Source organism: Columba livia, chromosome Z (genome assembly GCF_036013475.1).
Source record: "Columba livia isolate bColLiv1 breed racing homer chromosome Z, bColLiv1.pat.W.v2, whole genome shotgun sequence".
In the NCBI taxonomy this organism is placed as follows: Eukaryota; Metazoa; Chordata; class Aves; order Columbiformes; family Columbidae; genus Columba; species Columba livia.
In genome coordinates this window covers 4,199,843-4,214,082 of record NC_088642.1, presented here as the reverse complement: position 1 = coordinate 4,214,082, position 14,240 = coordinate 4,199,843, and the positions used below count along the sequence as shown (strand labels likewise).

At 42.9% G+C, this 14,240-nt stretch overlaps 1 protein-coding gene across 14 annotated transcripts in view; it reads left to right on the top strand.

Annotated features, from left to right (window-relative positions):
* The window catches only part of SETBP1 (SET binding protein 1), a 266,895-nt gene that overhangs the window by 175,015 nt on the left and 77,640 nt on the right, over positions 1-14,240 (top strand). For all 14 annotated transcript variants that reach the window (XM_065046913.1, XM_065046911.1, XM_065046909.1 and 11 more), the window contains one exon: positions 6,349-9,814. In XM_065046913.1, the coding sequence (XP_064902985.1) occupies positions 6,349-9,814 (3,466 nt within the window). The remainder of the gene's footprint in view (positions 1-6,348; positions 9,815-14,240) is intronic.

Genomic DNA, 14,240 nt, shown 5'->3' with positions numbered 1-14,240 from the left:
GCTTTGCATTTAATTAGCCCACTCCCACCCGTGCTGTGTCTTTCTCTCAAGTAGTGCCCCTGCAGCCTTGTGTTAATTCCTGCATCTCTTTCTATGTCTAACAAATGATCCTCACTCCTGTGAGCGTGGTGGTGTTTGGTCTTTTTGCTGTTGAAGACTCAGGGAGCTGGGGAAGGAGTGAACTGTGGGAGCAATAAGTTTTATAAACTGCTCTGGAAAATCCACCTTCTTTGTGATTATAACAATGAATTTCATGTGATTGCCTGCTGACATGTTTTCTATCAGTATTTTAATTGGAATTAAAGCTCATACATCAGTTTTGAATAAGATTCAGTGGGGTTTCTCAGAAGACACTACTGCTCTTTGCACTTCCAGCAGACATCATATGACAATTTGTGATCCCTCCTCCCTGGCTAGAGTCACCGAGGACCTAAGAGACTTCTTAAAACCACTTCAGACACTTGCAATTATGAACTGACCTGAGTTGATTGCAGACCCCCTCCTATAATCACATTGCACATCAGTGCCTGTTCAACCTGTAAGTCATCAGGTCAGAGTTACAACCCCCTGAACCTGGTGTATCCTCTGCCTGACCTCTTTTATTTACAGAGTAACACTACCTTAGTAAGGCTCAGTGCACTCACCAAGATATATGAAATATCTCCAACCTGTAGTTCTGATGAGAGCCTTCAAGTGAGCAGTTTGCAGATGTCCCACTGGGACACAAAAGGAAATGCTCAATTTTGAGCAAAAGTATGAGTTGAGCCAGGATTATTTATTCATGTGTTAGAGCTAGAAATCTCAGTTTTTTCTTCCTCTCAAAGGGTTTTCTTCTCCAGTAACACATTTTCATGCATGTCTAGGAAGCAGAAACTGAAGAGAGAGCTTTTTCAAGAAAAACAAATCACCTGGATCTTCTCCAGTTTTTTAGGAGCTCCTTCTGAAGGACCAATAGAAAGTCTGATTTTTCAGAAGGTGGTGCCCATTGAATTTCACATTTAATCTTAGTGCCACTAGATTTATTCATTTAATCTCAAAAATCTCTTTGGTACCACTTGCTAGGTACCTAAGTCTGTTATCAGCGTTGTCTTTGAAGCACAAGCTTAGGTTAAAGCCGGTGTGAATTAAGCCCTGATTTGTTCTGAGATGTCTGGTTTTAAGGAAGGTCCAGTTTGCATGCAATATCACTGTGATAGCAGAGTGCTGTACCTGAGCAAGTATCCTTCTCTGCATGGCTTGGAGGCAATACCTGGTGACCCAGCATCTAGCCAACTCAGGTTGCAAGCAGGGCAAATGCCCATGTATATCCAAGCGGTCACAGCCTCATCCCACGGATTTCCAAGGAGATGCCAGCTCCTGGCTGCCAAAATTGCTATTAAAAATGGCTTACAAGCTCCTAGACCACACAGAGGTATTATACAGTGTTTTGATGAGATTTATTCTCACTGGAGAGGCAGGGGTGGCCTTAAAATAAAAGAAAGCACTTCCCAAGACTCTGATTATAAGTGACATTATTCGTTTAGGAAAACCTTTTCTCTTTTTCTTTTTTTTTTTTTTTTTTTTAATTTTTTTCCAGCCTATGACGAAGATGACAAAGGATGGTATGTCCCCAGAGCGCACTCTGATGTGTCACTGTAGATGCCAATCCCCACAGACGCTCCCAATGTTATTAATTTTTAAAACAAACTTGCTGATTGAGGTTCTGACTGCCTTTAAATTGTCTCTACAAGGAGACTGTGTACTAATTAACCCACAGAAACAATCAATGATGTACCTTTTTCAAGTTTCAGGGTGATTAGAATATGAAAATGAAGAGCACAATGGTGCAGATGTTTTAAAATCACAGCAGACAGCAATTAGTGACATGGGAACCAGCTGCTTATCTCTCCAGATAAAGCCTCTTAATAGGGAATTACAGTTGAGGAGCCATTACACAGATGGATCAGTGAATGATTTAAAGAGGGGGCGTTGTAGTATTAACTTCGATTTGCAAGCCAGATTCTTGACAAGCTCTATGTGTATTACCTCCACAAAAGGTGTGTTTGGAGCAGTGGAGTACCATCCCCTGTTAGCAATCAGACTGTTTATTCAGGTGATGGTTTTCTCTCATTGTTTATTTTATCCTCAGTATTACTATTATTATTTTAGATATGTTCATTTTTATTTTGGATTTTTTTTTTTCTTGTTGTTATTATTTTCCTAAGCTCCTTATTTGGTTGCCAGCACCTCCTCCCGCTTTTTGCTTTGGGGCTGGAAGTGGCGTGTGTATTTAGAGAGAAATCTGAGGTGAGGGGATAGAAAGGCAGAGTGAGACATCCAGCAGTTAAAAGAAAGGAGTCCCTGAGGGATGGATTCTGCTGCTGGGTGCTGCTCATCATGGGACTGATACAGTCTCATTCCCTCAGTTACAAGGGCTGCATGCCAGAAAAAAAAACTGTTAAGAGGAGTAATCACCTCTGCAGGTGCAGGGCTGGCACAGGTCTTGCAAGACAGGTGTAAACACACAGTCCCACCTTCTCAGCTCCATGGCCAGTGCTCTTTATTTGCCAGTATATGGGATGTATCTCACTCGTAGGCCAGCCCACCATGCCAAAGCTGAGTACTGAAACTCATGAGTCCAGCATTAAAATAATAGACTACTAATAAGAGCATTCACATTTTAGTCTTTTTAGTTTAAGTTTAGGATGTGCCAGATCACATTGCTCAGACTTCTTTGCAGTTAGGAAAGCTATTAGCTTCTTTATGTATATTTTATTTTCTTTAAAGGAAAGATGGAATTATTACCCACTAAGCACTCCCAGTATACTGAATACAAAGAGAAATACTGACAAAGTCTGGTGAGATGTGATAGAATTGCAATTCACAAAAGAAGAAGGAGCAGAAACCTGATGCAGAATAGCTAGCTGCTAAAGAAAATCCCATTTAATGAAAGGACAAACTACAAACAGAGGCGGTTGCTGAAGTCTAAAGTATTCTTAGGGTTTCATAACCAAAAGTAAATAAAGGTAAATCTTTCAATTTTCATGAAAAAGCCCGCTATTCCTGATACCAGTCTTGGCTGTGCTGCCATAGGAACTCTATTCAGGTCAACAGCCTCTTGCCAAGACTTATGGAACTGTGGTATATTACACACTTACTGATGAATAAAGTAACAAATTTCTGTGAAAGGCACTAAGATGTAGGTTTCTGAAGAGTCCTGTTTGCCCTCAGTGTGCTGACATCTCTGATGTCCTCCGACAGCTCAGGGGAGAGTCAGGTCAGCTGGGCTGGGCCTTGTTGGCTTCTTAGGGTGTTCCTCAGCAGGGAAAATTGCAGCCTAAACATAAGGACCAAGGGGATCAAACAGCAACTCAGATAGATGCACAAGCAAAAAAATATACTTGTCTGCAGTACTTTCAACTGATTTACCAGTGCTTTTGAGTAAAGAATCCCCATGTATCCATTGCAGCCAGTGAAACCCAACACGCCAGAGCCAAATGATCTCTGGTTGCTGTGCGGCAGAAGAATTATTTTGGGTTGATATGGACATGTCTGGCAAGGGAAAGGAAATAGTAAATGTTATGCTGGAAGAAATTGTATGAGGAAACCCAGTGGACTGTTATGTGCTTGGGCAGATATATAGTTTTGACATCCCGCTTAGGAAATGGAGTCCCCTGATCCTGCAGACTGGTTGTTTTTTGAAGCCCTATTGAAATTGAAGTGCTTATCCGCATGATTAAATGCCTCCAGAGTTGGCACCTTTGATGACATAGGCATATCTTTCTCATGAATTGTAAGATAGATGTTGTGGTGGCCTGCGGTGCTGGAGTAATGACAAGGCTATCGTTAGGGATATATTGGAAGTTGCATCATCATTTTATAATGTGCAGGCTGAGGAAATGAGGCTCAAGGAGCCAAGCAATATATCAGCATTTATCGCTGATATATAGCTGGCCTCTCAGTTCTGAGCCGTTATTAACTGCCTCAAAATACAGATCAGAGATTATTGCTCCTTTTAAGCTAGAGATCTCTGCGTGTGCAGTGTATTTGGAGGGACCAAGGTGTTCCCAGAGTGTGATATTTTCACTCACTGCCATAACCCTCTACCTTTTTTGTTTGTTTGTTTGTTTCTTCCAGACGAAATTTTTCAGGTCATTTATTTTCACAGCTCAGCATTTTGGAAATAAAGTATGTGTAGGGAGTTGCTTTCATTGCAGCCATAAGGCCAGGATCTGTACAGAAGGACTCTGGCACCACCTCACTGAAGGTCCTGAGGGCCAATAGACACCTCAGCTCATCATTTCCAGGGCTTTTCCATGTCACAAATCATGGTACCTCAGGAAGATGATGTTTCACGTGAGTCTCATGTGGAGGGTCCTCGTGGGACCTCACCAGGGAATGTCCACCTCCCACACACCTCCTGGTCCCGAGCTGACAACACACCAGGGTTGTTGGTCCGGGGACAGGAGGAGACCCAAACAATTAAGTAAAATTAAGCTCAAGATCTTTGTGATCACTAGAAAAAAAAAAAAAATAAAATTCAAACTATCAAACTTCAATGCCAGTACTGCTGATTTCCTTTCGATCCCCCCTTGGCTTTATCCCATGGGTATGGAGGTAGGTGGGCTCTATTTTCCAAAGGAGGGCATCAGCAGCATGGGCCATGGCTGCTGCGCACTGTGTGGCTTGCTCAGGAGGCCGCCGCAAGGAGGAGGAGGAACTGATTCATTCCCCGAGGGCTGTTTATGCTTTCAGCTCTTTTCTCAGGCTGAAGGAACCGGGTGTCACTCTCCCGCGACATCTGCAGCTCCACCGCAGCTGCATGCTTTCATTTTCTCACTCCACAATTCCTGGAAATCGCTGCTTTCCCTGAGCATGGCTGGTCCATGTGCACAACAGCTGAACTATCCACAGGATTTAAGAGCCCCTGATTGCTCCTCAGATGATAGACCAAAACAGCCTCATCGTTATTGCCTATTCCAGAAAAGCCATGTGCCCATTTTTATATGCATACAAAGGATATCCCAACATCAATTTGCCACTAGCATGTATGTTTGCTGGTCACTAAATAATGCACCATAGTCTTGGGGGTGTTTAGAAACTTTCAAATCCCTCTGAAGTTGCTCAGAACTGAGGACACCTTGTTTCACAGCTCAAAACCCTCTTACACCGGCAGCCTCCTTGCCCTCTGTTGCAAACACCCCAAACAGGAATCTAACGTAAAGCTGCTGATAGAAAATTGTAACAGGGTGTTTGCAGAAACAAAAGACACTTAGCAGTTGTTTTCTATTGTTCTTTCTTCGATAACACGTTTATCTTAAGTCTCCCATCATGTATTTGGCATTTGGGATGGTGTCATTACAGTGTGCTAAGAACAGTTGTTTACAGTACTAGGTGTACCAAATCAGTTGCAGTTTGATCCAGAGCTTTACAAAATATGCTTCTAAATGTAAGAGAATAAAACAAATGGCTAGAAGGGGTCAGTTAATGAAAGTAATTTTTTTTTGTTTTTTTGCTTTAACAGAATTTTTGAAAGGTTACAGCTTTAGCAAACATAATTTCTTTAGCTGAAAGAGGCCCATTAAGAGAAAAAAACGTAGACTTTCTTTTGCTCTCTAACAGTCTTCAGCATAATTCTGCCCTTACTGTAACCTCTGCAGCTTGACGAGCTGCTGTCGGATTAGAAATCATATTGAAAATATCTCTTACTAACATTGCAAATAGCAGATTATTAAAATGGAAAGGGAGTAATGCAAATCTTGAACCTGTCAAGAGTGCCTCAAACACTTGACGCTATGCATATGATTTTAAGCACTAAGTTTGTGGGGATGACTTCTATGTGGAAATTTAAGCAAGTAAATCTTCGCTTATCCAGGCTTCATAGGGAAGTGGACTCATGGGTTTTCCTCCTGTTTGTTACAACTTCTGAGATAATTTTGCATTTTTATTGTTTACAACAATGAGCTTAATTGCTGTTGTTCAGCATCAAGTTCTGTGAGGGATTATTTTTTAGCAAAAAGGGATTCTCACCAGGAGGTTGAGTTGTACCATTCATCCATTTAAAGGGAATATTTTACTGCTGGTTTAGATTAAAAATCAATAGAATGTGTTTCCTTAGCAATTCAGCATTTATAGAAATATTTCCATTGTTTTTAGAATGGAAAAACAAAAAAAAACTTGTTTACAGTGCATTAATCTAAATGCAAATTTGGCTCAAGAATAAGAAGACTAACCCTTACAAGGACGTTGGTTAAGAATTGTCATTCACTGTACAAATAAAGAGTTTGAACAAGGGGCTATAAATGGACTGAAAAACTAATTTTTTTTTTATTTTTTTTTTTTTCCTATTTGTTTTCTGCTACTTTCCAGGTTTATGACAGGCCACAGAAACATTCTGCTCTTCACTATGATCCAGGCCTACAACAGGACTTCACCGGTGACACCTTAAAATCAAAGCACCAGCAGAAAAGCAGCAACCAGCACCATCTTGACTGGTCAGCAAGCTCCGACACGGGATCTGCTTCTCAAAGTTGCTTCATCAACACAGAAGCCAGTCGAGAAGCTGTTAGTGCCACCAAGGTCTCTGCTCCGGAGCCAGGAGTTTCCTTCAGCAAATCCCAAGCAAAGAAGTCCTGTGCCAGCAGCACATGGGGGCAGCTGTCGGCCAGTAGTAAAGAGCTTGCCATTTGCAGCTCAGTCCCATCACCCAACAGCATCAGCATAGCTGCCCAGCCCAGCAGCACCTCGGAGTGCAATGGGCTTCTCCCTCTTGGTGATCAAGAAGGAGGTGTACAGCTGGAGGCCCCTGATCAGCCCACTGGGAGTACGAAGAAGAAGTCCAGCAAAAAGGACTTGATGAGTCAAACCATCCAGACCACCGACATTGAATGGGTGAAGAGTGCTCAGAAAGCATTTGACAGCAAAACCCATGACAGCATGGAAGGGAAAAAGGAGTCTTACTCGATTGACAGCGTGTTGGATATATCACCCCTGAAACAAAATTCCACTTCTGCTAGCAGTTGTGAGAGTGATACCAGTCATGTACGAATTACTATCCCAATAAAATCTCCGACAACAGATACATCTGGCCACAAAAGGAAAAAAAGGCAATCCACAAAATCTTCCACGGAGAAAACTATTCAGGAGAAAAGCCTGCATTCTGGACTTGCTATGAGCAGTGAAGTAGCAAGCAGAACTAGTTCTCAGCCAGAGGGGAGTAAAAAAGATCTTCGAGTCACAAAGCTAGGGAAAGTGATTGAAAATGAGTCCCCCTTAGTAGCTATTGACAGTGGTGTGCTCACCGACAAAGCTTCTCCCAACAGTGCCACCAGACTCAGAAAACCTATAGCTGTGACATCCACTCTCCTACCCACCGACCTTCCCACAGCTGACAAATTATCTGAGATCCAGCACCCCAAACATGCAGCTAAGCGGCGATGGACCTGCAGCAAGCCTAAATCTATCCTTCGGGAGACCTCTATGACAACGTCTGAGAAGCTGATGGTGGAGCCTCCTTCAGCCTATCCCATCACACCATCCAGCCCTCTGTATACCAATACAGACAGTCTTACAGTGATCACACCTGTCAAGAAAAAAAGAGGACGACCAAAGAAACAGCCTTTGCTGACTGTTGAAACCATCCACGAGGGGACATCCACCAGCCCAGTGAGTCCAATCAATCGTGAATTTCCAGGAACAAAGAAAAGGAAGAGGAGACGGAATCTGGCCAAGTTGGCCCAGATGGTCCCGGGAGAGGACAAGTCCATCAGTGAACTCAAGTTTCACAAAAAGGTTGGGAAGCTCGGGGTCTTGGATAAGAAGACCATCAAGACCATTAATAAAATGAAGACCCTCAAGAGGAAGAATATTCTCAATCAGATCTTGTCCTCCTGCTCCAGCAGCATAGCTCTGAAAGCAAAAGTCCAGCCACCATCTAGTGCTGGGCCAACCACCATTGATGCCAGACTAGGGAAGCAGATCAATGTCAGCAAGAGGGGGACTATCTACATTGGTAAAAAACGGGGCAGAAAGCCAAGAGCAGAGCTGCAGCCTCGGCCAGAAGAACCTAAGACAGCCATCAAGCACTCAAGGCCTGTTTCTAGCCAGCCAGAAAACCCAACAGTGCCTTCCAACCTGCAGTCACTTGTGGCATCGTCACCAGCAGCTATTCATCCGCTTTCCACACAGTTAGTGGGGATTAATGGCAACCTTAGCCCTGCAAGCACTGAAACTAATTTTTCAGAGTTAAAAACTATGCCAAATCTTCAACCTATCAGTGCTCTTCCTACAAAAACCCAAAAGGGAATGCACAGTGGAACTTGGAAGCTGTCTCCACCCAGGTTAATGGCTAATTCACCTTCCCACCTCTGTGAAATAGGTTCTCTGAAAGAAGTCACACTTTCGCCGGTGAGCGAGTCTCACAGTGAGGAAACCATACCGAGCGACAGTGGGATAGGTACAGACAACAACAGCACTTCTGACCAAGCCGAGAAAAGCTCAGAATCCCGTCGGAGATACTCCTTTGATTTCTGCACCCTGGACAATCCAGAGGCTATCCCATCTGACACCAGCACAAAGAACAGGCACGGTCACCGTCAGAAACATCTCATTGTGGATAACTTTCTCTCTCATGAGAGTATTAAAAAGCCAAAGCACAAGAGGAAAAGGAAAAGCCTGCAGAACAGAGATGACCTCCAGTTTCTGGCAGACCTTGAGGAACTCATTAATAAGTTTCAAATGTTCAGGATTTCCCATAGAAGTTACACATTTTATCATGAGAATCCATATCCCAGCATCTTCAGGATTAATTTTGATCACTACTACCCTGTGCCATATATCCAGTATGACCCATTGCTCTATCTTCGCAGGACCTCTGACATGAAGTCTAAGAAGAAGCGTGGTAGACCTGCCAAAACCAATGACACCATGACAAAGGTGCCTTTTTTACAAGGGTTCGGTTACCCTATTCCCAGTGGGAGTTACTATGCACCCTATGGAATGCCTTACACATCAATGCCTATGATGAATCTTGGTTACTATGGTCAATACCCAGCTCCTTTGTACCTGTCTCACACGCTCGGAGCGGCTTCCCCATTTATGAGACCTACCGTGCCCCCACCCCAGTTCCATGCAAGCTCTCATATGAAGATGTCCACCACTGCCAAGCATAAAGTGAAACATGGAGTGCACCTGCAAACACCCGTGGGAATGGGCCTTGGAGACATGCAGTCCTCTTTGGCTCCTCCAAAGGTTGGAGGAACAAGCCTTTCAAGTGGCCGACTTCACAAAAGGAAACACAAACATAAGCACAAGCATAAGGATGAGCGGATATTGGGGACACATGAAGATCTGAGTGGTCTCTTTGCTAGCAAGTCCACTGGTTTCTCCAGCCATGCGATCAATGAAAGGCTAAGTGGCTCAGACAAAGATCTCTCCTTGCTCAATGAGAAAAGCAAGCATAAGGAGAAGCAGAAGCACCAGCATTGTGAAACTGGACACAAAGGCTCAAAGAGTAACTTTGAAGTGGATACGCTGTCTACGTTATCACTTTCTGATGCCCAGCAGTGGACACAGAGTAAAGATAAAAGCGATTCGAGCAATGATCCCATTGACTCTTGCACAAAGAGATACTCTGGTAGCACTGAGAGCAATGGAAGGTCAGAATCCCTGGACATGTTTGGTGAAATGAATTCCTCAAGCGAGAAGCGGGACAACGATGTGAGTGGGAATAAAAGAAGAAGCTTTGAAGGGTTTGGAACTTACAGGGAAAAGGACATTCAGCCCTTCAGGACAAATAGGAAGGAAAGAAGTACTTATGATTCTTCGGCCTCTTCAGGTAAGCTCTGCTTTATTCTGTTTTACCTTACTGCATTTAAATTTTAATACTTAACAAGGAGGTACTTGCCGTTTACAGCAAATATGTTTATGAGTCAATAACTTGTCTGTCCTTTTGTAATTAACTTCCATTCTGCAGCCAGATTCTGGGGAGTTTGACAGGAATATTGTCCACACATTAAGCCAAAGCCTTTCAAAATAATTTTTATAAATATTTCTCCTGCCTTTGCCCATATCTCAGACTTTTTTGTGCTTGCTCCAAAATCTTACCATTGCATTCTGCAACAGCAGCAATTAAAATACCTGTTGGCAAGGTAGGCATCCCTCTTATTGGTATCTCATGTCACAGGGTGGTAGTCATTGCCCAGCCTTTGGGAGGAGTAAATCCACAGTACTGAGCAGCACCTCTGCTCCAGCTCACAAAATGTATAAAAGCCATTTCTTGATGGAATGGACCAGACATGCGGGAAGTTGTGAAAGTAGGTCAGTGTCCCATTATGGGTATGGTGTACTGCTGATCCAGAGGAACTCACCACAGTGATAGCTGGGCTGAATATATGGAGACCCTGGGTACAATCCTAGTGTAAATCTCTCACTTCCAGTCAGCAGGTGCAGTGTAGAGTAATTATCCTGAGCATTGAGTGGCTGTGGGAAGGGACTGGTGTCACAGAAACAATGAACCCCAGCCGATTGTCTCTGAAGAGTTTTAGGACTCATGACTTGGAAATATAAGCTGGGTAGATGAGGAGGTAGGAAGCTCCTTTCAGCTGCTAAGGACATCTGTTCCTCTCCTGCAGAGGGGGAAAAAAGGGGTATCCGAATCTTGCCTGAGAGACTGAATTGTACTTCACAATAAGGAGCTGCTTTGTGATGACACAGCGGCAGGTGTTTTGCTAAAGTATAAATGAATTTAGCTTGGGAGCAAGCCCACAGCTCCTGGACCATCAGATGTTTATCACAAAGCAGATTTCACATTTGGTTCTGGAAAAGCTTGAGCTTTACTGAGCTAACCGATGGTGGATGAGATTCTGATGTGCTAAAAAAGAGCTTCAAATCTCCAAATGTCCTCCAAAATAAAAAGAGAATCAGCTGAGAACACAGAGGGAGCAAAGAATTTGAATAACCTGCCAATGTAAGGCTCCTAAGTTTTTTATTGACTTGAAATTGATTGAGATCCAAAGATTGGTCATGCTTAAGCCACATAGACATTTCCATTTCCTTCAGCAATAGCAGGATCTGATCTATAGTAATGAAAAGCAGTCTAAAATGAGAGCTTATCCCATGAAAACATTCTCATTCATGGCATTGTACTATATCAGACCAATTGTGACTCCCGGAAAAGACACACCCAGAAATATTGGAAAAGAGACTGAATTCAATCACTGGTTATATGGGGGTTGCTATATGCCTGTCGAAGAACAAAATTTTTCTCCACCAAGTGCTGCACTGGCTATTGCATTAAGAAAGTTGTATTCTAGCAGAAAAGGCTGAGAAGTCTGCAAAATTTTTAACAAGGCTATTTCTCATTTTTTTTTAGCTGAAATTACTGGTTTCACAGTTTTATAACAGATGGATTTGTAGCCTTTTCGCTTTCTGAACAGAAGATGTTTGCTAAACTGGTACTTCCCAATTTAATATATTTCACTTAGGTGTAGCAAATTGTCAGGTGAAAATTCACAGCACTGCTGAACTCAAATGAGTTTCCAAACTAGGGCCATGATCCCCACCAGGCTGACCTGGAAATAGAATTGATAAAAAAGAAGAAATTCCATTTCAAGTTATTTTCCTTCAGCTTATAGTCCATGATGATAAAAACTTAAGATGGATTGGTAGACCTTGCAGTAGGAGCTCCATCAGCTTTGCTATTTAAACTTTCAAAACTAGTCCTCATTTGAAATAAAATTATTATTTTTATTTAGTTTTACCTTTTTCATATACAACTGCACATCGTTCCCCGTGACCTAATCTATCAAGTAATGAATTATGAAAGGTTTTCTTCATTGTCAAGCTATTATTTAGATGGAAAAATCATCAGCAGTTAGCTAAGCAGAGCCAGCTAATCAGAGCCACACCTTGCTCTACAAGGAAAAATACTAAAACTAAATAGCTCTGCCAAGAAAGGCCTGGAGCTAAGACTGCTCATTAAGGCCTAGGAACATCTGTCTGCTTACGACTGTCTAAGATCTCAGTGCAGCTTTTTTTCCCTCTCTGCCTTTGACCTTCACTGGGATTCCCAACAGAGGTCCACACTTGAGTCTAGCCATAGCTATTAACCGACTCCCACTGAGGTGGGATTAAACTTTTCCATGGTAACCTTGACCTTCTTTCTCCTAATTCACCTTGCATTTCCCCAAGGTGGCTAAATAGTGATTGACTAATCATAAAAAAAATAAAGTAAAAATTGAAAAAAAAAGCCCTATGAGAACATATAGCTCTGTCCCAGGAGACAATTTCCATAGCCTGATTGCTTTTGCCATTCGGTATTCGTAATCCTTCACAATATAAAAATGATATACAACAGAGATAAGAGGAGACATCCTGAATATTCAGATGAAAGCTGAAAATAGATTTATGTCACAATTTCAGTGTTATCTTTACTGCATGGGCATTTTGGCATGCTCAGTAACGCCGTTTGCAACTTCAATGTATGTTGATGGAGATGAAATATGGAGCAAAACCCACTCGCGCTCGGTAAAGATATCTGTGCTAAGAGTGATGAGAGAACTATTTAGTGCTCTTTGGCATTCAGGAAGTGCAGTTTGTTTCAGTGTAGTGTACTGGTGCAGGTGCCATTGTATTGTTGTCATTTTTATTATTATTATCTGTGTTCTGACAGCACTTAGCTGTCCTCTGGTGCTATGTAGTAGTCATGCATATGGTACAACAGTCCTACCATATTACTTTAAAGCCTATGTATGATTTTACAGTTTTGAAAGATTAGTATGTCAAGAGAAGAGTTGTCCCTCTTACTTTCTGTAGGAGCTGGTTGGGGTCCTAGCACAAGAAATCTGTACTAAGAGTGAAAGGTCCCATTGAGGGTATGCCACCAGCCACCTGGGCTGGCCAGAACAAATGTCCATTCCCTGCACTGCACAAGCCTGGGATGTCACGGTTAGACATGAGGAAGAAATTATTGACAATGAGGGTGGTGAAACCCTGTGCCAGGTTGCCTAGAGAGGTGGTGGATGCCCCATCCCTGGAGACATCCCAGGCCAGGCTGGACGGGGCTCTAAGCAACCTGAGCTGGTGAAGATGTCCCTGCTCATGGCAGGGGTGGCACTGGGTGACCTTTGAAGATCCTTTACAACCCAAACCATTCTATGATTCTATGATCATTATCACTGGCCATTTAGCAGTGGGGACCTTGTGAGCTTTGGCTCATTTTACATCTCTTGAGAGCTCTTGGGGTTAAACGTGCAGTGTTAATATATATAGCTGTTCTCCCAGTGCACTGCCTATTTCTCCACTGTTGTTCTGGAGAGACTGCAATCCTTTCCATAAACACTAATTAACAACCCTTCCCACCATTTTTCCCATCCACTCCCCATAACCAGTCTCTTCCTGCTGCATTTTTCTGAAATTTCTATTTTTGTAGAATTCCTTGTGTGCATCTAACCCTCCTGCATTTAGAAAGACTGATTAATCAAAGTTAATTACGCCCTGTTTTCCTGTTTGGCTAATGCAGAAGACTAGTCCAGTGGCATTAGTCTGACCTATAGGCAAGGATACAGTAAAAGGCACTTCAGCTCCTGCCTTCCCAGAGTCATACTGTCACTTGGGCACATTCTAAACCATAACTGTTAAACTCATTTTCTCCAGGGGCCGCATCAGCCTTGCAGTTGCCTTTGAAGGGCCGAATGTAATTTTAGGACTGTATAAATGTAACCACTCCTACATTTCTACAGTCCTAAAATTACATTCGGCCCTTTGAAAGCAACTGCAAGGCTGATGCAGCCCCCCAGTGAAAATGAGTCTGACACCTGACCTAAACTGAACTTTCAAGTTGTGTGCACCAAGTGTTGACTCAGTTGACTCCATCCTTCCACTTCCTGAAGCCAAAGGTACACCTCATGCATTTGCAAAATGATGTTGTAGCCCCTCTGGCACATCCACAGCTGCATGGCTGATCCTTTAATCTGCTCTCCAGTAGTTACTAAAGCCCCAGGTGATGGACCCAGGGAGAGGCCACAGAATGGTGCCACAGCTGTGCTGGGGAGATTGAGAGCAGAGCTATGTTTTAAAGAGGTCCTCATAGCTAACTGCACATCTCCTTGCATGTACCTCCCTGCTTTGCTCTCATACACAATGCTGAAGGAGAGACTTGCATTGCTGATGATCAGTTTTGATGACATAGCTTGTGCCTTGGAAAAAAAGTAGGAATGGTTACCTCTTCCTTATTGACTTAGGAGGCCAAATGAGTAAAAGCA